This window comes from Daldinia loculata, assembly GCF_022478755.1.
Source record: "Daldinia loculata strain CBS 113971 unplaced genomic scaffold F4817scaffold_30, whole genome shotgun sequence".
NCBI lineage: Eukaryota > Fungi > Ascomycota > Sordariomycetes > Xylariales > Hypoxylaceae > Daldinia > Daldinia loculata.
The window spans coordinates 157,056-178,370 of NW_026054884.1; the positions used below are offsets into that span (position 1 = coordinate 157,056).

At 47.9% G+C, this 21,315-nt stretch overlaps 7 protein-coding genes across 7 annotated transcripts; 6 read left to right on the forward strand and 1 right to left on the reverse strand.

Moving 5' to 3' along the window:
- Positions 1–251: 251 nt before the first annotated feature.
- F4817DRAFT_316715 (uncharacterized protein) lies at positions 252–1,508 on the forward strand (the record flags this gene model as incomplete). The annotated part of the gene is made up of 2 exons (XM_049300714.1): positions 252–698; positions 777–1,508. 2 exons carry the CDS (start codon positions 252–254, stop codon positions 1,506–1,508), a joined length of 1,179 nt encoding a protein of 392 aa, XP_049158206.1.
- Positions 1,509–1,707: 199 nt separating this feature from the next.
- On the reverse strand, positions 1,708–5,884 carry F4817DRAFT_316716 (IkappaB kinase complex, IKAP component; the record flags this gene model as incomplete). Its single annotated transcript, XM_049300715.1, has 5 exons — positions 1,708–3,400; positions 3,450–3,792; positions 3,842–4,627; positions 4,677–5,617; positions 5,685–5,884. The coding sequence occupies 5 exons, from the start codon at positions 5,882–5,884 to the stop codon at positions 1,708–1,710; spliced, it is 3,963 nt and encodes a 1,320-aa protein (XP_049158207.1).
- A 3,230-nt stretch (positions 5,885–9,114) lies between these two features.
- F4817DRAFT_340169 (uncharacterized protein) lies at positions 9,115–10,301 on the forward strand. The gene has a single exon (XM_049303613.1). The coding sequence runs from the start codon at positions 9,208–9,210 to the stop codon at positions 9,928–9,930; it is 723 nt and encodes a 240-aa protein (XP_049158208.1). The 5' UTR covers positions 9,115–9,207; the 3' UTR covers positions 9,931–10,301.
- On the forward strand, positions 10,221–12,156 carry F4817DRAFT_140868 (uncharacterized protein). The gene is made up of 2 exons (XM_049297854.1): positions 10,221–10,461; positions 10,512–12,156. Exon 2 carries the CDS (start codon positions 10,517–10,519, stop codon positions 11,618–11,620), a length of 1,104 nt encoding a protein of 367 aa, XP_049158209.1. The 5' UTR covers positions 10,221–10,461; positions 10,512–10,516; the 3' UTR covers positions 11,621–12,156.
- Positions 12,157–15,317: 3,161 nt separating this feature from the next.
- On the forward strand, positions 15,318–15,957 carry F4817DRAFT_359300 (histidine-phosphotransfer domain, HPT domain-containing protein; the record flags this gene model as incomplete). Its single annotated transcript, XM_049306142.1, has 3 exons — positions 15,318–15,335; positions 15,414–15,592; positions 15,705–15,957. 3 exons carry the CDS (start codon positions 15,318–15,320, stop codon positions 15,955–15,957), a joined length of 450 nt encoding a protein of 149 aa, XP_049158210.1.
- A 923-nt stretch (positions 15,958–16,880) lies between these two features.
- On the forward strand, positions 16,881–18,075 carry F4817DRAFT_140919 (kinase A anchor protein). Its single transcript, XM_049297855.1, has one exon. The coding sequence runs from the start codon at positions 17,148–17,150 to the stop codon at positions 17,874–17,876; it is 729 nt and encodes a 242-aa protein (XP_049158211.1). The 5' UTR covers positions 16,881–17,147; the 3' UTR covers positions 17,877–18,075.
- Positions 18,076–19,759, forward strand: F4817DRAFT_140934 (uncharacterized protein). Its single transcript, XM_049297857.1, has 3 exons — positions 18,076–18,935; positions 18,997–19,206; positions 19,261–19,759. The coding sequence occupies exons 1-3, from the start codon at positions 18,275–18,277 to the stop codon at positions 19,716–19,718; spliced, it is 1,329 nt and encodes a 442-aa protein (XP_049158212.1). The 5' UTR covers positions 18,076–18,274; the 3' UTR covers positions 19,719–19,759.
- The last annotated feature ends 1,556 nt before the right edge of the window (positions 19,760–21,315 follow it).

Genomic DNA, 21,315 nt, shown 5'->3' on the forward strand with positions numbered 1-21,315 from the left:
TGGTTTCGTCGGAGTCTAGATTTTCCGCGCATTCTTAATCCACCCCACCTAAGAGTCTTTCAATGGCACTAAGCTACCTAAGGCTCTAATCCAATTGGACCAATTACATGCATTCCAAAATTTTGGTCTCTAGAGAGCAGCTTTCAATTCAACCCGCGCACACGATGAGGCCGTAAGAAACAACCCACCTAGTGTCCTCTCGCGAACCTCAGTCCGTCCTGCCCCTCCGAACGGAAGGTGCCCCCCCTAAAATGCAGAAGATCCTGCGCCGAGTGGCTACCGCCGAGCGGGTGGTCGCCAAGCGGACCAAGACCAAAGACCTCAAGTGGTTCAAGAAGCAGAAGAAGGAGACGTTTCAGGATCAGCAGCAGCAGCTGGGGATGGTCCGAGAGGAACTCAAAGCCGCGAAGCAAGCCGTGAAGGACGACTGGGAGTTGGGCCCCCTCGCCCCAAGACGAGACGTTGGCGAGTGGGCCGGTGCGAAGGGCGCCATTCACGAAGCTCGCTACGCTGGCTATGGCAAGGTCACTCTCGCCATGCGAAATCGCCGGTGTCAATGGGCTGGCGGCGCTTACCACCTTAACATCGCCTTGGGGGACAGAGTCGTGCTAATCGACGGCCCGGATAAGGGGCGCATCGGCAAGATAAAGAGTATAGACTACGATAAGGCCGAGGTTGTCATCAACGAGTTGAATAAGGTAATCTAGTTCCATATGGCGTTGTAACGCTCGTTATACTAGCGATTCAAAATAGCTGACACGATATGAATTACACAGAGCAATATCCGAGTACAACCAGAAATCCGAGACGAAGACGAATCCCCCGTTATCAACATGGAACTCCCCATACCCATCTCAAGCATCCGACTCGTCCATCCCATCAAAGACCCCGCGACAGGCGTCACCCGCGACGTCATCATCAACCAGCTAGTACACGGGGGCTTCCTGCACGACCGCGTATCCGGCAAGCGGCGGTGGTCCCGCATCGTTCCGGGGCTGAACATCTCGATCCCGTGGCCTAAGAAAGAGGAGAATGAACTCAAAGACTACAGCTGCGACACGCTGCGTATCGATGTCGAGGACAAGACCTTCGTGCCCACGCTCCTGCGCCCGCCCATGCCCGAGGCCGTCCTCGACGAGCTGCGCAACAAGTACAGCCGCTTCCGCACGCGCCACGACCCCGAGTACATCGCGCGCCTGGAAGCCGAGGAACAGGCCGTCGCCGACCGCCGCAAGCTCATGGACTCGATGCGCACTCCGCTACAGGAGTTCCACCGCGCCCAGCGTGAGGGCAAGAAGAAGAAGGGCAAGCCCCGTCTCACCCAGGAGATGCTCGAGAAGATCGGCGAGGTCATGGCTAAGAACTTAGAGAGGACGCGAAATGGTCAGGCTCTGCTGGAAGCTGCCAGCAACAGCGGTGTGGCGTCGGCTGAGACGGCCGTATCACCACCTCCTACAGAAACGACGGCGACGGTGGAAGAGACACAACCTCCGCCATCCTCAACATAAAATTAAAAATTAAAAAATGGTTGTAGAATATGACGCTACTTAGACCTGTAACATAAATGTACATATTTGCATTCAGGGCCACGCGGAGCATCAAACCAACTTCGTATTCCTTCCTAGGCGTAAATCCCCTATGTGAATGATTCCCTACCTCCTATCTAGCCAGTACTTTTATCTATGCCCTGAACCACCCCTTCCCTACCTACGAGCCGAGCAACGACAGCCTTTCCAAGGCCGTGATAACAGGCGGTTCCTGCTTCTTCCACTTAGCCTCGAGGTTCTCGTATAAAACCGCATCCGCACCCATAGGCCTCCACTCATCATCCTCGTCTCCTTTGCCTTCTTCGCCAGCCGGCTTATTTCCAGCACCCGCGAACACCTCCTTAACGGCTACCTTGCAGGCCTCGGCTACCTCCGCAGCCAGTGCCTCGAGAGCACGAGCACGTTCGTGCATGCCACGGCGCACGAGCGCAAAGACAAGACGCTCAGCATCTGGCTTTGCACCCTCAACGCGCTCGACCAGTCGGCGAACGCTGTTGACGAGGTACTCCTCCTCATAGACAGTACCCTTGCGGCCACGGGCGCGCTTCTTCTCCTCACGACGGCGGTTCTTGCTCGTAGCGCGACTGACACCCGTTCCGGCCGTACCCACGCTTCCTGCTCCCTTGCCTGTGTATCGTGTGAACAAGCTGGCGCTCGTGCTAATGCGTGAGCTAGCTGCGACCGACACGTCATCCGGGATATCGCCTGCGCCAGCACGTTCGCCCTCATAGAAACCCAGCGGGTCCTCGGCCGCCTTTTGCCGAAGATCCATGATACGAGGAACCTGTGCGCGAAGTTGCGCCTTGCAGTCCGCGAAAAACTCAGTACTGCTACCTAGCGAGTCCGCGAGACCGGGATCGACGGCGCTCGTTAAGAGTTCGGGGCGCCCGCGCTGTGCTACTAGGCGCATGGCGTCGGCGAATAGATATCCCTTGCAGAGACAGGATATGGCATTTTCGAGCGAGTTAAGGTGATCGAGATGGATTGCAGCCGCTGACGCGTAGTCCTTGGCTTCGTAGAGGGCTTCCGCAAGCGTTGCTGCGAGATCAGAGAGCGCATCTAGAGTCAGCGGCGGTGATTGTTGCTGTGCCGTGAAGAGGCATTCACGCCAACAGGAAGCGCCGGCAGCACGGTAACACCTGGTAGCCCCTGCATAGTCGTGAAGAGACTCATAGGTGAGACCCGCTTCTCGCAAACGAGACTTAGACTCGAGATACGTCGCATAGAGACCAGTAAGGATAGTAAGGTTAGGTTGATCGTAGCGGTAGAGCTTCAACGCCACGGCATAGAGTGCGTGCTTGACTGTGTAGTCTTGGGCTTCCTTATGCGCCTGGCTAGTTTGAAGGTGAACCAAGGCTTTCTCATACCGTCCAAGATGATCATCAATGGCGAATTTCCGTCTTAAGTCGGGTAATAGATGCAGATTTTGATGGAATGGGAGGTACTCTCTGGGATCTCTTTGAGACTGTTGTGCAACTAGTAGCGCTAAGTCTAAATGGTAGAGACCTAAGGCTTCATCGTATAAGGTGTTGACATCCGCAAGAAAGCAGATGTGTTCAACAGCTTTCTCGGCAAGTTGTTCATCTTCTTGCAATAGAGTAGCAACAACTAACAGCCCGTCTTCATACGCAGGTGGAACCTTGCAGACATTGGCTGTGATAATGTTTTGTAGGGTGTCGTGGTCCTTGGTCTTGCGAGATTGGAGATGAGACAACACCGCATCACAGATAGTGTTAACCTTTGAACTGTCTTGGGGTCTACCAGTAGGGATCTCGCTAGGAGTCACTTCCGGTAACTCTTGATTCCTCACACCCTTAGTATCTCGATACATGGTCTGCGTGACATCTTCGTCTCTGCTCCGCGTTAGGTATGTGCTCATACGTGGTATGCGGGCTCACTTACCGTAGAGAGGAAAGGAAGAGGTCGATATACGAGACATCTCCAACTTGGTCGAGGAAGAATCCAATATTAGCAAGGAATTGCTGCGGTCTGTGATCATAAAGAATATTCATGTCCACACGCTGGGTCCGACAGTACAAGTACGCTTTTCCGTAATCTTTAGCGTCAATCAATTGCCTAATTCCTGCTACAACCATGGCTCGGGGATAGATCGTTTCCAGGTTTCCACGCGGCATCTGGAGAACTAGGCTCATATTGGTAGGCATTGCTGTCACAAGCCTTGCGCCTCTCTCGATACTCCGACACCTCTCGTCCTTTTCAGGATCATCTGGTGGTACCTCCAAGCCTATAAGACGGGGTTAGCTAAGAAGAAATTGGATATCTTTGAGACTCACTCTCTACATCGACCAAATGGATAAACTTGACTAGATGGCTAGTTGTTGTGACAATGAGATGAGCCGGGGTAACAAGAAAAGATGTGCAATTCTTCATTAAGAGGCGAGAATTTGCATATAGATGTCCGTTCCGTGATAACCCGACAGCAATGACGTTGCCGGCGAGGTCGATGACTTCACTCCACGGAAGCTGAGATGGAAGGCGGACTGAGTACAAGTCATCCTGCTGGTTGACAACACCATGAAATCTACCTAGGCAATCTTGAACGAGGACCTCTGTAGATCCTGATTGGGTTAGACGCACAAAGCCAAACATTGAACCAGCATATATGCTCGAGTTAGATGAGAATTCACCAGTAGTTCGGTCAAAGGGGTACGACTGGATCACGGGTCCCTTTTCAAACCCGAGGCAATGGATGACACTATTCTCGGTGACGGCAACTTGCAAAGGTTGACAGTCATTGTCCGAGTTATCTTTAGCGAAAGTCACGTTGCCCACTAAAGATGGAGGTAGAGAACGCTGCCCCTTTAATTTCCATTCATATATGTCTACACCGAATTGATGGAGAACAGCCATGAACGTATTTGCTGGAGAGAAGGTCACATCGATAATCGGCGATGATGCCTGCAGCTCAAATAATGCCATTGGGGGAGGAACGTTAGCTGTCCGAAAGGGAGTGAGCTTGAGCGTCTTCCCGTCTATGACAGCAACGGCTCCATAGTCATATGGCGGCGTCAGCGACCCTCGAGTAACCTCGGAAATATACTCAGTGAGTAATAGTCTATCTGCGATACTCTTAGTGTTGAAGTTACGCCCATAAAGATTCGAACTCACCTGAGATGGCCGACGCGAAACGTAGTGATTTTTCAGGATGCCATGTAAGGGAGAGTGGACGCTTCTGTGTGATTATTTCTTGCTTCAGATACCAGTGGTAATTGCCCATAGTCCAAAGTTGAATCCGATCATCAAGTGTAGCGGCGAGGACCGTAGAATCCGAGTTCCACTCAAGCCGTATCCGGTCATTTGAGAGTAACCTGCCTTCAGGGGCTCTTAGGGAAAATCGTCCATGTCTAAGGCCATTTCTCTCAAAGAATATAACATCCACACGGTCCTCGAAGCGTTGCATGGATGCAATCAAATTCCCGGCTGGCCTCCAGCTTAAAGCACACTCCATACCATCAACGGGTTCACTTACGCTGTCAAGAACACCATCTCGGGAGTATACCCGAATGACTCGGCGGATGCCAGTCTCAATCGAGTTGATTGCGACATATGCACCGTCGCCTCTCCAACTAATGGTTGTACTTCCATCATCGTTAGGACTGAGTATGCCTTGGTCTACTTTTTCTGGTATTGTAGGGTCTCGCAGGGCTTTGGCGCCTCTGCCTTGGAACTGTGTTTCCTTCTTGCCCCAGCCAACAGAGACGTGCTTAGATGCTTTGAGATCATCGACGTTCATAGTCATATCTGCTATGCAATCGAAACTACGACTCATGAAGATCACTGTGTTTGACTTGGTAGTTATGGCTAGTAGTTCTTCATCCGGAGACCAGCTTGCAGCTGTGATGCCCTCATCTACAGATCCCTCGATCTCGATGTGAACTCCATCATGGGGGTTTGGACCCTCTGATTCTTGGACGACAACTATGTCGCCTCCTTCAAGGACTAAGCAAGTTGTCAAGGTGTCACTGAAATGATGCGAGCTTATGACTCTATCAACAGCCAAATCCGGATTTGGACTTGGGGCATCCCACGATGCGACATCTTGACATTCACTACAGTCGTGAATGGTGAGCAAATCATAGACTGTCGGATATCCCCGAATGGGTGGTGCAAACTCACATGTCTATAGACGAGGCCCTCACGTGTTCCAGTATCCTGACTAGGCGAATGCGCCCATCGTTCTTGCTCGGTCCGAAAGTGCACAGGACCTCGTCTTTGGCTGGGTCCCAACATGTTGATGTGATAACCTCTTCGGTCAAATCGGTCAAATCGGTCGATGACTTCCAAGCGTTATATCGTACGTTGCGAAGGTTACGCATCTTGACAACGTCCTACTTTGTCGTAGGGGATCATGAACCGTAAGTCACTAGGGCATAACTCCGCTGCGACGAAAGTCTGATGTAGACTTTGTAATGACGACTATAAGTCCGTGCGATAAAATTTTTGGGAGTAGTATTGATACTGTACCCAAGTTTACGAGGGGTTTTTTTTTCTGTCGAATTTTTTTTGTTTGTATATATAGTAGGAGCCGATTGCCCGATTAGGATAAGTTCCTTCGCCCAAATAGGAAAAAGTAACCCAATGGGCAGTATCTAGCCCGTGCAAGATTATTTGCGTGATTTGATTGGGTGCATGACCAGTATATGTAGATCTAGGCTTGGCATTTAGTCGAAAACCAGTTCAAGAAGCAAGAATGGCTCTGATTGGGTGCATCAGTAAAGAATATGTAGGGTCGCAATAAAATAAAGCCACTGACCTAGCCACACGACCTGGCCGCTGGTGGCCTGCGGCCATCTACACGCTTTTGCCTGCAGAGAGGTAATGCGTCAAAAAGGGTGCGAGGTGCGAGGTCAAGGAATCGAACCTGAGGCCAGGCTGGGGTGTGGCCGGGGTAGCCTCGGGTGATTACAGGTTGGTAACGTACATAGGAAACTCGGGCTATCGTGTAGTCCCGCAGGGGTAACCTCTGTAGTAATAATGGTGAAAGATGTTGATTGAGTAAAGATTCTAGTACCTATCCCATTTTCAACTGGTAGAATCCTAAGGTATAGGTATGCGTTTATGTATCGTACCTTCCCACACCTCCAATATAACGAATTACGTGGTGACTACCTCCTATGTAAGCACCAAATCTAAATCGCTCGGACTGTAAGATCTTTGAATCTGATTAAAGTTTGGTCCGTGCTCAATAATTCCACTTCGAACCCTAGCAGCCTACATATGTATGTAGAAGCCTCGGTGGAGCGTCGGCAGACCTCGGAAAGTACGATTGTCGCCTGATAGTGTCACCAAGCTTCACTTACCAAGGCTGCAAGAACACCCTTCTCGTGACGAATTTGGTCTAATGCTGTTGCTGCTTTTATTTGCCGCGACTTACTTGCATTACCTAATCACGTGGTTTATGCATAAGACTGTGTTACCCCAGATCTTAACCTAGATCCTCCTATGCGGGTTGGGGGTTTTGGAACAGTTTAATATCAGCCTATTAACATACTTTATACCTTTTAACATTACATATACAATTTAAAAAAGGAAAGGCCATTTTAAGCACCTATCATTTCAAGGTGCTTGAGATCGTTGTTTTTTTTTTTTTGGGGGGGGGGGGGGGGGGGGGCAAAAAATTTGTCACAAAGGGGTTCGAATACAATGTTTACAAATATTTGAGCCATTGCAAGTCTAAGGGCTATTAAAATAGGCTACGAGGCATCAAGATTACAAGTTTAGGTACACGTGTGGGGGAGTGTGTCAAGAGGTAGAACCAAACAGCATGGAAACAACTTCGCTGTTCCGCAAGGAACTCCAACCTACATGTAACTACGGGAGCCTACGGCTATACATACTAAACATGTCCTAGTTGCCTCATCTAGAATCCTGATAGAAAGGTAGAGGTGAGCTATTGCCTTATATAAGGTATGCTGAGGCACCTACTCCTTCCAGGTCAGTGTCAGGGTATAAGTGGGTTAGGTGTAGTTACAGGGGTATATCTACTATATAAGGGGCGCGTAGCGCCCTTGTAAGAGGATAGAACGGCAGGCGTTAATAGTCCACTCTATTATGTATTACATCAATCAAGGGTAGGTTCTCTCTGACGTGCAGTCAGCCAAAGTGCTTTAGGCTTTCAGGGGCTATTATACTGGCAAGAGCGCCTGCTATTAACGGCAACAGTATCCTATCTCTGCAAGTGTTTTCATCTCAACATTGTCTCTTGCCGTATCTTATTTTATAGCTACGGGTCTTGCTTGCCGCAATAGTATAATGCTACCGATTGCTTGATCTTTGAAAACGAGGCTTCCAAATTCAACGCGATTTCTACATTTAATGCATATACTCGCCGATATTGCGGGTATTTCGATCATAGTATTATTCTTGTGCGGATAGTATATCCCAGAATATGTGGCCAATTAAAGTTTGTATTCCTATAAAAAGGATCGGAAGCAACGTTAACATTAATTTATATAATTCTGGTGCAGCTCTGTTAACAGGCTTTCTCTGAATTGACAGTATAGTAGGCACATTCCAATATCCTAGAGCCATACTGTCCTGGGACCCCCCGCATAGGTATGTCTGATTCGAAGGCTTTGTATTTCCACTAGGCTGAAATGTTATTCAACTAATCCTTTTTTATTATTTTTCTTTTTCTTTTTATAGACAAGTGCTCTAGGCCCTTTCCCCCCTTTCTCAAATTGTACATTGGCTCCCAATACACCTTGTAGATGTCTGAATGTCGAAGAGCGATTCGTTGCTGATACTGAAGACAGCATTCGGGATCAAGGATTACTAGGCCAGATGAACCTAGTGCGGTCAACTAGGAATCTATCTAGAGTCATCCGTCTGGTACCGGAAGAACGAGCCGGTTGAGATAACATCGTGCATTAACTACATGTAGAATCATATCTGCGATCTGAAGATTAGTATCCTGGTTAGACCAAAAAAGAATGCTAGAAACTTACCGTGCTAGGAACTTACCGTGCTAGGCAACTAACTTAGCTATTTCGGAAGAATCCATCAGCGAAGGTGAAAAGGTTCAAGGATTTCTAGAAGCCAGCAAGAGCCTTTCGAAGCATTAACGCTGGGCCGGTAAGTGTCGAATCCCGGACATAGACGTATCTAGCAAGCCAAATACGATGGCCGCAAGGGTTGTAGGCGGAATGTATCCAATTATTCTATACACCCACCGATGTAGAAACTTCAAATTATCTACGTCTGGGGGCATGAAATACTTGGCGAGCAAGCATTTAAGTACTTCCCGTCACACTACCCAACACACTACCCGACACAGGACCGAAACACCTGCGTGGATTTGTTCGTCACCAAAGTATGTTTCAGGATTCATCGTTTGTGATATCGTTGTCGACACAGCTGGGATTGTTGTGAGGAGAGGTCAGGCTATCGCCGTAGGAGTAATAGCAGTGGTATTGTATTTTTTTTCTGTAAGGAAAAGACGTTTGTGCAATAATAATCAGGGCATAGTTATATATTTATATGTATATTTCTACAAGTAGATTGTTAGTGTAGTCGGTATCGTATGAGACTCAAAGCCCCTATTACACTTATTCTTTTCTCTGTGCGCGAAATACATTTGTTAAAATTTGCTTATTACCTTATGTACGCTGGGTATTAATATAGCACCTCATAGCTCGGCATGAAGGCTAAATTTTCATCAAAAGGATATACTATATATCCTCCGGACCTTCAAGTATTCATCTCAAGGTACTTAATGTATCATTTCCTCCAACGCTTCTTTACTTTTCTCCATCCTTCGTTATTCCATCCTAACCTCTACCGACAAGCAATTGCATGTTCAATATTTTATTGTTCTACGGGCCTACCCTGCGTTGTCTACCAAATCGACAAATACCCAATCATGGTGGATGAACCTACAAGATGCTTATCAGGGTTCTGCGTGTATAGCGTATGGAGTGCCGTCATCATTTTGGTCGACGCACAGATTGTCCAGCGGCGAGATACAATCGTACAACGGGGCCGTGAGCTCCAAAACAGCCTTCACATACCAAATTGTTTGCGCGTTTTTGCCGAAGCGGATCCAGGAATGTTAAAGGAGGATTTACGAGCTGCAGCCCACTTCCTGGTCCTTGCGTGCGCTATGGTTGTCTTCGGCGTGCTTGTCGCTTTTCTCAAATGGACGGTTCGGGATTCTTCCGTATTAGGCGCTGCGGTTATTGGCCCGCTATGTATCGTTCTTCTCGTATGGCTGGGACTTATATTGGGAAGGCGAAAGATATCGAAAGGCAACTTTCAGGACGACAGAGAGGATCCCGAGAAAGGCACACCGAACAACGGATGGAACCCTGGTCTGAAGAGGGCGCTTAGAGGTTTCCGGGCCACCGCTGTGATGGTGCTCTGATTCATTACCCCTATAGTTCAGCAGCTCCTGAGCCCCCTCATCTTGTCTTGCATGCGAATGACGGGACGAGCAATATAAGAAAAGAGGTCTTCTCCGACACACATCCACACATCCACACATTAGCTACTCGGGCGTTTCCTCTTCTGCGATAGCTCTTGCGCATATAAAGCGTACTATGCGACTATATTCGACTTTACTCTTAGGAAACCTCGCAACCTTGAGTTGATGATATTAGGTAGGTAGTGAATATAACTAGATGTCTGCCAAAGCAACTAAGTTGTGATCCTGGATAAGTGAATTATGCATATTTTATTAATTTATGTTATGTCATGGATGGTGTGGCAGAAATGCTAGGTACGTACATACATACGTAGGATAAATGACAATGACGGCTCCAACGGCCCTTAGCTTAAAGCGGCGTGCCTCAGATCATCTAACAATTTCATCTAGTTAGTTAATACAGGGCATTCAAGTTTGTATTGACCAACCCTTATTTGGACTTTCCATTGTATCCAAATATTGCCTTGCCAGGTACTTACGGCTTTAAGATTGTCGAACTTGTAGTATTTAAACTCTTATAGAAATCATGGATGTCGCGTACAAACAGCATGCCAACCAAGCGCGTCGTAAAAACAGATCATCTACGAACCTTCAACACTTGTCTCTCGCGCCGCTCACGTCTAAATTACCCCTGACCGACCCTGAACACCTGCCTGACTTCGACGTGCCGTCATTCCAACACAATGTTTCCTACCTACAGGGCAAATCCGCCCCTACGACCCCACGGCTACTCCAATCTCCCCCCCGGACTCGAGCCAACTCCCCTAGCCGACGTCGATCCTCGGTGCACGATCCTCTAAGCGCGAAATTTCCGAAGAGCAAGTCCACAACTCATCTAGTTGCGTCAAACGCAAAACGCTCTGGCCTGGGAACGTTATCACCACTTCCCCGGCATCATGCGCCGCCTAACAACAAAGAACGGGGAGACGACGACTGGATTCTGCGTACGGGGGCATTGATCAGCTCAAAGATGCGCGAGTCTAAGGGGCAAGCCTGGCTCGTCGAGAGGGCGAGTTCGACTAGTCTAACTGGCATGCGTGACGTTGAGGAAGAGGCATATGAACGAGAATTAGCTAGGGAGAGAGAACTCGCGAGCAGACGGAGCAGTCGACGGGGCAGTATAGCAAGTGGAGATGATGATATCCTTTCACCGAACAGCCGCTATGGTAGCCGCTCTCAGAGCCGGGCTGGGAGTAGAGCTCATTTAAGGACACCCGTGGAGCGGCACGCACACGATGGTTATTTTAGCTACGACGTGTCACCGGAAGATCACATTCAAGGCCCGGATTTCGTGAGCCTGGACGAAAAGCTCGAGGCCTTCGAGACGGATACGAGCAAATTAGACGAGGCAACTGTTCGGAGACTGGTCTATAGGAAAAACGAAGGGGTAGGCTCATGGGTCTGGTCCCTATTCTCCGTTGAGGAGAACGACGAGGAATCAGACACTGCCGATGGCGAGCTGTCAGATGGCGAAACCGAAGGAAGTCATTTGCCTCGTAGCGCAAGCACAGTGGACTTTGAGGGTGTTTCGAATGCCCCAGAAGAACGTATTCCGCCTCCTAAGGCAGACGAAGGTGGTTGGCGAGACGCCGCGTGGCTTTTGACCGTGGCGTCCAAAGTCTTGCTTTAGAACCTGAGACAAATTCCGATACGATGTTTCAGGAACATGAGGAACTAGAAGATCATTGCACTTGCGCTGCGTGTCATCTTTTATAAGCAGGCGAGATATGCGATATTGACAGCTTTCACGTTTAAGAGTCACACTGCAGCTGTGCTGAAAAGTCAATTCTACATTTCTACGACGGGGCCTTACCCCCTTGGCTGTCAGAAACGGAAATATATGAGCCAAGCGAAGGACCTCGATATCTTGCTGCTAAGAATAGAACACGAGTTTTGTATCTGATTATCGAACAGTACAGTTTCATTGATCTGGAAGTTCACAAAACGGCCAGACCCGGTAATACTAAAAACAGTCTTGGAATCCAAATCCCATTAAGACCGTTAGTTGGCTCTACCTAAGCTTCTGGAAAAAAAACATTCTACAAATAAAAAACAATGGGAGTGCTTGCTCAAGGTACATACATGCACACGTTGCATACACATGTGCCCGCTTCGCTTACTCCTTGCCTACCATATGTAGTGTTTCTGCTCGACTATTTGTAAAATGGAGTGTAGTTTGGGTGCGGGGAAGGCCACGAATTGGGATCTCTAGCCAACCCGCATGGGAGAATCGTTCAGCTGGCTAGGTAGGTAGGTAGCTAAGCTTGAGACAGGGCCAAAACCGGATTTTTTTACTCAAAAAAATGCAGCCAACATACGTTCGAGGCCTTTGATTAAGACGTGTGTCACTTATGGGGTACGAGAAAAAGAATACGATTACTTTGAGGATTAGCAATATATGTTTTTTCTACTCATTGCGCTCTGAAGCTTGCTGAGAACTACCCAGGTAGATTAAATCCGGGCGCTAGAACCTGTTAGTGACTGTCCCTAAATGTGAAATGGGCCCGGAAGTGCAAGGAGATACCGTAGCGTAGCGAACCGAGTTAATATTTAGTGTGGTGGATAGATGGGTTTTAGTCCATTAGGTACGTCAAATCGAATAAAGATATGTCGTTCTTATATCCACCGAGGTTCTATATTAAAAGCGAGGCATTTTAAGAGAGGACTTCTGACTGTCTTTTAAATAAATAAATAAAAAGATCTATCGAAATACATCGGTCCAACTCATTCTGAATTTCGAAATATCCCTTACGAAGTTATGTGTTGGCCAATGAACCCGCAAGTCGTACGTAGCCGAGAATTGCGGGAACAAACGAGGTCGATCTCCTCTTTGCCTTTTATGGACTTTGGGTCAAACCGTATGTAAGAAAAGAACCGTAAAAAGATGATCCGCCTATGTATGCACTTGTCAAGGCTATCATGCACAGGTAAATTGTGATGAGTATCATGTAGCATGCCGCTACGCATGTACATAGAACATGTGGATTCGACAACGAGCCTACGTCCGGATCCGGCCTTTGGAGCTCCGCCGAGTCGAGATCCATTATCTGGTGCTTCTTGAACCGTTCAGTGCGAGCGGGTAACAGATAGGCTAACAGATAGACTAACAAATACCTAGACAATGTCGAAAGTGCGAGTAGCACTGTGTTGTAGCACGTCACACGGGAATTCAGGGTCTGGATTTACTTATGACGTTTTCCCGATTGATGCCCCCACTTCAACATCAGATGCATGTGGAGACCCGGAAAAGCTTCGAGAATAAACAACGTGACCAACCCCTCGGTGCAGGGGGCGCGACGTGATATCGAGGGGTTCAACGATGCCACATTGGTTTTTCCACCATAATACGGAATACATACCTACAGATCCTAGTATGGACGCGACCGCGCATCCGTTAAGGCTGTTTAAACTTTTCCATTAGCCCGAGCAAAGAAAAAAGAAGAGGCGCCGACATTATCGCTTCGGGTCTCCTATAGTGGAAGCTTAGCTGAGAGGTACCGCAGCTACGGCGCTCAAGGTTGAACGCAGCCCGCAGATATGGTAACATTTGATGTTGCGGCTTCTGCAAGCGGCACGCCGTAGTAGTGAACTACGTTCTGTAGCGCTACATTGTGTTCGGGATCAACGTGTACTATAGCATAGTTTTTGGTTCCGTCATATTTAATTATTGCCAATAGCTTGGGATTTTGCGAGTGGCACAGGATCACTGGAATAGTAACACCATAAGCTAGTAGGATCAGCTTAGCGGACCGCAACTATGCGGTCCAGGGTCCAGTATGTTCTGAAGACGCAAGGAGACCGGGGGAGCATGCAGTATTGTATATAGAAAGAGATGTGTCGACGTCGATCATAGAAGATTCCAGCGACGCTTATTTCGCTGAGTGGTGAGCGGGAAGCTTGATAAGGCTTCCCGCCTTCCCGCAACCCTCTCTCCTTGGCCGAGCTGGATTGTGTTGATGGCGAACATTCGGCTTCACGAGCGAGATCGAGCCTGGTCCATCACGAAAGTATACATTTTCATGTTGAACATCCGTAAACGAGGACAGCAAGAAGACTCGGTAACTAGGGCACTAGGTAAGGGGTTTAGGTGCCCAATATATCCTTGGGAAACGGTAAGTTAGCTTAACCAATCTCTCGTCAATCTCCTCGTCCCATCCATCCCACGTCGGACCTGATGGGTCCTTCACCTTCGTTAGGCAGGGTAGATGCGTTATCGTGCAAGCCCGACAGGCGCAGATATGGCGGCGGATAGGGCGTAGTACTCATCTCCTGAGTTCGGTCAGCTCCTTTAGTAGCAGAAGTAGCTTCCAATAGACTGGGTTTGACGATGGTTGGAGCCAAGAAATTTTGGATGTATGGTTGAATTTAGTACGTCCAGTATGTTTGGAATACATGTGGATGTGGAAGTAAAGATAGATAGGTAGGTACCCCACCAATATCACTAATACGCATTATTACACTTTTTATTCTTTCTTTTTTTTTGAAAGCGTCCATCACCCTTTTTCTCTTTCCTTTATAGACCATTAAGCGTTAAAGAACCCTTCGGCCCTTCCTTCTAAGTTTTAGGTAATAAGGAGGGTCATTTGGAATTCCGAATTAGGTATACCTACTAACCGTTAGGAAGGTACCCCAAGTAGCTAGTCGGCTAGGTAGCACCACATGCCTTATACATGTATTGTACATAATGAATTGCGCGCCTACCTTAATTGCATGGTTCCGCATCGGTGACGTTGTTTAAAGACCCTTGACGCCCTTGACGGAACCCCTAAAAAACCGTAATCTCTAAGCACGAAACCGCCTATTACTACCTTAGGTACCGTTCAGAACAATCGAACCCCTACATCCTACTACCATCTCCTACATTACCTTAACCTACCATTTACAACACCTAGCATTACGTGTAGACAACCCAAGCAACCCGCCAGGTTCGAATGAAGTATTATTCCATATTCCAGCCAGTTCAACGTATTATTCGGCATAGGTGCCGACCAGCAAATAGTCTAATAAATAAACCCATACACTGTGCGACGTGCCGCCCCATCAACCCATTTTGTTACCATTACCCATCACCACCACTTCCTACCGATAGACCCCACCTAAACATTCTTCGATCAACACTAGAGTGGTTAAAGTCGCAGCGGTTTTTTTCAGACCACCCACACGACCCTCTTTCCAGGACATATTTTGTCCATTTCGCCGCTACCTTTTTCTATTTGTGACTTTGGGTTCAATCGCATAGGCTCCCTTTTTCGCTACGACCAAAGTCGACTTCTCTGACTGGCGCCGTCTTTTCAGGACCAGTCCTTTACATCGCACAACCCGGCAACATGGCTGCTAACGACCAGGTATGAATGGAAACATGACTCTAAATCAAAGTATAATACTTAGGCAAATGACTGACGGATCCTCGTCTGCCTGCGCAGAACGACGACGGTCATGACACTGGCAACCTGCCCGACCTAGGGGATGCGATCGATATTGTGACTTTTAGTCAGATCCTAGAGATGGACGACAGTGAAGACGATCGTGAATTTAGTAAATCCATTGTCTTCGGGTTCTTTGAACAGGCCGAGGAGACATTTGAGAAAATGGACATGGCTCTGTAAGCTCTACCCTCACGGTCACTGCTTACGATGCTCTTTGTGAACATTGGCCGCCCCGCAGTCCTAATAGATGACCGAAACTAATACGGCCGCTCTCTTTTTTTTTTATAGGGAAGCGCGGAATCTTGATGAGCTATACCGACTTGGTCATTTTTTGAAAGGCTCGTCTGCGACTCTCGGCTTAACTAAAGTTAAGGATAGCTGCGAGAAGATTCAACGCTATGGCAAGAAAGAGAACCTCGATGGCAGCCCAGAGAAGGATGAGACGCTCTGCCTATCTCGAATCACGGAAACTCTCAAGACGGTTAAGTCAGAGTACGCCGACGTAGAGCTGACGCTCAAGAATTTCTTCAACTCTACCTAGTCGACGGACGTGGGTCGAGTTTTTACAGTTTGAGTTCGAGTTGTACTATGCTACTAGCAACCTTCGCGATTATGGTCACCGCATATACACTTTTATGGGTACGACCGTTGCTAAAGGGCTTCGAGCATCATGAGAAATGAAGGCTGCTCCAAGTTCTCAGAGAGGGAAAGGAAGTAGCAGCCGATTATTCTACCTAACCCATCAGTTGACTTCAGATATACCCCACGCCTGTCCTCTCGTACTTTTACAGCTTCGATCATCAGGTAGAGAGCAGTTTACTTTGTATGACGGTTTTATTGCAGGCAGTTGGTTGATGCGCGTAACTCGGAGCACAATACACAGTACGATCATCTAGGTTAGTCTTAGGAGGCGAAAGCTTCTCACGATCGGACAGGCAAGTCGCGCTCCTCTAATACACCGATTTTTTTTTTCATCCGCAGCCTTGCCTCGTCAGCTTTATGGATATTATTGCCCGTATCCTGCAATGGAGTGCCAACGCCACCCCACGTGCAGATTTGGATTTCTTTTATGCTTAATACATAGTAGCGCATCTTGACGTACTTCTCTACGTCATACTCCATACTCGTTATGCAGGCCATATGATGCAGGGTCATCGTTACCTTTACCTATCTCTTCCTACGTGGCTAATGCAGATCTCCCGTTTGCCGATCTGAGACGGCTTACTACGCGATCCTAATATTGTAGGAAAATGTCAAGTAGTTCTCGCTCTTGACTTGGAAGCATTGATTCGAAGTGAAATGTTATAAGTTTGCGCTTGAATTACAGATAATAAGGAGACCAATCAATACCACGTTTTGCTAACTGATGGCTTGCACGTGGGCTCTTTTAGAGCCGTGCTATTTTAATCCATACCTAAAGCTCTGGAGCTATCTTCAATGCTTGAAAATTAAAGGCTTAGATCTCATCTCGATTATCTTCCGCATATCGAGATATTACCTAGCCAACTTATTTATTTAGTCTGCGCACCGAAAAATTACGTAAGAAGCTGTAGGTTTAAATTTCTCAGATATACTCGAGATATGTAATAGGTGCACTGAATTATTATTCAACATATACAAAGTTGAATCGCGGACCAAGCCACACACAAACCCTATATGAGAAATTTGTTATCCCTTTAGCTCAAGAAGTATATATAATTTGTTCTTTGGTAGCGCTGTGTTGTATTCACTATGCCGCCGCGGCCGTCACCTACGCACTTCTTATGCTTACCACTTGTTACGGGGCAATCCCGCCACCAACTCTCGGCAAGTCTATCAGCCTTTAGCAGAGATGTGACAAGCCCAGACAGTTTCGCTGTGCCAGAGCAAGCTATTCGACCATTAGGTACACTTCACCTTACAATTGGCGTTATGAGCTTTCCAAGGGACGATGGCTTAGATAAGGCGGTGGCGCTCTTAAAGACACTGGTACCTAGGAAAATAATGGCGAACATCACAATGGCGAACATCAACGGAGCTGAAACAGGACAAGAGCCAACTGGGCCGCTGTCCCCTTTACTATCTGTAACGCTGAAAGGCTTACATTCAATGCAGCCAACATCATCTTTGGCATCGGTGCTTTACGCTCCACCGGTCGATACTGAAGGTACTCTATTGCGATTTTGCGAGAATCTGCGATCGACCTTTCAGGAAGCCGGACTGATGGCAGAAGAAAATCGACCCTTGCTACTACATGCTACTATTATGAACACGATATACGTCAAGGGGAGAAATCGCAAAGGTGGGAAGCGACAGGAGAAGCTGACAATCGATGCAAGGGACATACTAGACCGCTATGACGATTACGTATGGATGAAGGATGTCCCGGTAGAGAAAATTGCGATATGTAAGATGGGGGCGAAGAAGCAAGAAGACGGTGATGAAGCGTACGAAATTGAAGCGGAAATTGAATTAACTTGACGATCATGGGTTGCTTGAAATCAAGCATTTTGAAAAATGCATGTATGTAATGTTACAAGAATTTAGAAAGTCGAGCTTCATACAGCCCGGTATAAGAAAGCTTGATACCACGGGATCAGAAGGAGCATTAACTAGCCTTTGTACTACGGTATTGTACTGACAGTCTACCCGAACTTAAGCCGTTACGCCATCCACACAGCCTCAAGTACCTAACGGTTAGGTAGGTGTAGGTCTCCTCTGTTCTTTCCGTACCTATTGACGACCTCCACGCAGGTGCTGGTGTGGATTGGCATGTAAGTCGCGTTAGGCGCCGAGAAAATGTATCCGATTACAACCGATTTTGTCAATGTAGAATTCGTCTTGCAACGCCCTGCGCGCAACTCTGCTATTTTAACACCATGAGCCCACCAGAGAAACGGCGGGGCAATTCCCATTCAATCCGCCCTTCAGCCTCGTCACGAAACAGCATAATCTCCCCTCCTCCTCGTGCACAGCTCACCCGCGCAGCTTCTACCTCATCTTCGCCCGGTCCGGATAACGAAAGTACCCATGATGTCACGAGTTCGGGAAGCAAAGATAATAGTGCGTCGTTGGCCTCTAAGGAAAAGGAGAGCATCATCCTTAAGGAGAAAGACGATAAGATTGCCGAATTGAACCGGGAACTTACTGTTATGGAAGCTGAGTTCACGCGCGAATTGGATATACTATCTCAAAAAGAAGGCGAGACGGCTAGTTTCTGGCAAGCGAAGTATTCGGACTTAAACCGGCAGCTCACACGAGTCGAATCCGAGCTCCGATTGCTGCGTGCCGAGGTCGATGTAAAAGAGGCAGAGCGAGCTGAGTTACGCGAAGGATGGGATCTTTTGCGAAGGGAAATAAAGGAGCGTGACGACGAGATACGAGCTTTAAAGGGCCATATTGCTGGACTCAAACAGTGGGTCAGCACCAATACGGCGAGAGGCCATCAGACGACCGACGAAGAGTTCGGGGACTCTATGACGAAACTTGGGAACGGCTTGCAAAATTGGGTTATCGTGCATTTCAGACGAGCAAAACTTGGTAGGATGGCTCAACAACCATATGTGCGGCTTAGACGAACGTTTAATTAACGAGGGCGTAGATTTTACGCATGCCGATGATGCTGTAATCCACGATCTTGCAGAACTTGTTCCTATGTATGAGCAACTTGCAGCATCGGCGAAGGTACATCTTCTTCAAAACGTGGTATCCAGCATCTTGGTGGAGACCGTCTTCGAAGCCTATTTTGTTGGTCTTCCCGAAGATCAAACTCGCCAATTAACCCAGATAGAGAAGTATCTTGGGTCGATTAGTAAGTACCCTTAAGTCTGAGCTCGCCTTAGGATGACAGCTGACCCTTTGGTAGGCTCAATCGAAGCTGTGAACCAATGGCGTGCGACAACACTCACCATACTCCGAAAGGAGACCACCCCGCGGATGCAGGAAGAAACGACGCTAGTGATCGAATCCGTTATTTCAAGGGTCAATCACATTTTAGATGCAATTACAGATGCCAGCGCAACGGAAGTTCGGGATACTGCGCTTCGCGCGCTGGTGCACAGCTCGGTGGAACTAGCACGCTTATTGGTAGTGCAAAAAGCTACATTCAAAGTTTACATGCCCAAGATCTTCCCTCACCAAAGGATCTTATTTGAGACATCTACTATGGAGGACATCGGGGCTGAAGACGAAGAGGATTTAGCTGGACGCGAAATATGCTGTGTGACCTTCCCCGGAATCACCAAGACGGGGGATGAGAACGGCGACCACCCGCATTTCAAGAATGTCGTGGCAAAAGCTAGGGTCCTTTGCGATCCCGAATGAAGCGAGCTACCTCACACACACTATGACCTGAAACCGAGAAAGACTAAAAGGCGGTGACTTAAACATTTTGATCGAGATAGCTCAACTGGCTCGAATAAGATGACATCTTTTAGACGTGGTGCTCCATCTTCTCCCATACGATCTAACTCTACATCGGAACTCGAACGCGTACGACATATCGGAACGGTAAGAATGGTAAAAATGGAACACGCACGCAATAGGCGGGTTTGAAGCCTGAACCAATTGGAGCTGCATCATCGTCCCTCTAAATTTACACGACACATCTCAAGCGCAGGGACAGGGGAATTAGGAGGGGTCAAAGAATAGGGAAAATGAATGAAGTGGAGTAAATTGAGGCTCTGCGGCCAAAAATTTCTGCCGGTTCTCCCCTCCTCGCTGTCTTGAATCCACGGATCGAACCTATTGGAGCAACTGTTAGTTGTATGCATACCTCCCACGATTGACTCATGCAACGTGTATGCAACTTCGTGCATATCCATCACTTACCACGCATATCATCCATGCTTGGGAGATATCATAAACGTCGTTTCAAACTCACTGCTATAGGAAGTTCATGATGTTCTGACCTAAGAAAAAAGAAGCATACGAAAACAGTCCATCCACTCGAGACGCTCGAGACGCTCGAGACGCTCGAGACGCTCACCGGTCTCGCAGACAATTAACCAGGCGGGTTACCTCGTCAGTGTTGTCTCCGTCTGACCACACGGATCGGCATCTGTGATACACGGAACACTGTCCCGCTTTCCAGACATATTAACTCCATGATCAAATGCCTTGGCATTCCAACTTACGTGGACCGGTGGTCCAATGTACGAGAGGAAGCCAGTAGGAGAGATATATATCTCTTCAAAGCTAATATATGAGGTCTCGAGGCAAGTGCATAACATTGGCCGACGATTCGGGGTTTGCACTGAAGACAGCCCGAATCATACGCTAGTCTTATCCGTCCGTGCCTAATTGACAGCACAAGTATGACAGCAAGTTATAGACAGGGACTTTGTGGTGACGAGAAGAGATTTAACATGATAGACTATCACGACCAAGCATGTTAACTGACTTGACATCGACCGGCTCTCTGAAAGAAAAGAAATCATAGCTCGACAGGCGCATCAGACATCTAGGGACACGCTGTTGCACGGGCATCAAATAGCTGAGATATTCGGTGATAGCCCGTCAGTCGAGGTTTGAAGTCTCGTGAGTGGAGCTTGGATACAGTAGATTGGTCCTCTACCACATCCGGGCCAGCCATTCAAGACTGAGCCAGTCAAAACTGTGTATGACTGCTGATACGGCGAAAAGACGCCTCATTGACATGATAAAGATATGACGAATCGTCTGCACGGCTCTTCTGCATCTACAACGGCTCTTTCGTGCACAGATGACTCTTATTCCCCCACGATAACCCACTTCTGTAGCTCAGGGGAGGTTGATTGGCACGGGGGTTGCTTGTGAACCATTCAGATATCATTGGGTTATCCACCACTCCCTGGCATGGATTCGATGAGTGGCCTAGAATTATAGCAAGCAAGGAATATGAGACTCGTTGCTGTAAACAATTTTGACATGCTGCTTCCGG

What these genes read in the sequence shown, in the direction of transcription:
- F4817DRAFT_140919 (XM_049297855.1), top strand. Translation starts at nt 17,148, where the DNA reads ATGCCGCCGCGGCCGTCACCTACGCACTTCTTATGCTTACCACTTGTT.
- F4817DRAFT_140868 (XM_049297854.1), top strand. Translation starts at nt 10,517, where the DNA reads ATGGATGTCGCGTACAAACAGCATGCCAACCAAGCGCGTCGTAAAAAC.
- F4817DRAFT_140934 (XM_049297857.1), top strand. Translation starts at nt 18,275, where the DNA reads ATGAGCCCACCAGAGAAACGGCGGGGCAATTCCCATTCAATCCGCCCT. An exon ending in TTTCAGACGAGCAAAACTTG is followed by an intron (nt 18,936 to 18,996) that starts GTAGGATGGCTC and finishes ACGAGGGCGTAG; the next exon opens with ATTTTACGCATGCCGATGAT. An exon ending in GAAGTATCTTGGGTCGATTA is followed by an intron (nt 19,207 to 19,260) that starts GTAAGTACCCTT and finishes ACCCTTTGGTAG; the next exon opens with GCTCAATCGAAGCTGTGAAC.
- F4817DRAFT_340169 (XM_049303613.1), top strand. Translation starts at nt 9,208, where the DNA reads ATGAAGGCTAAATTTTCATCAAAAGGATATACTATATATCCTCCGGAC.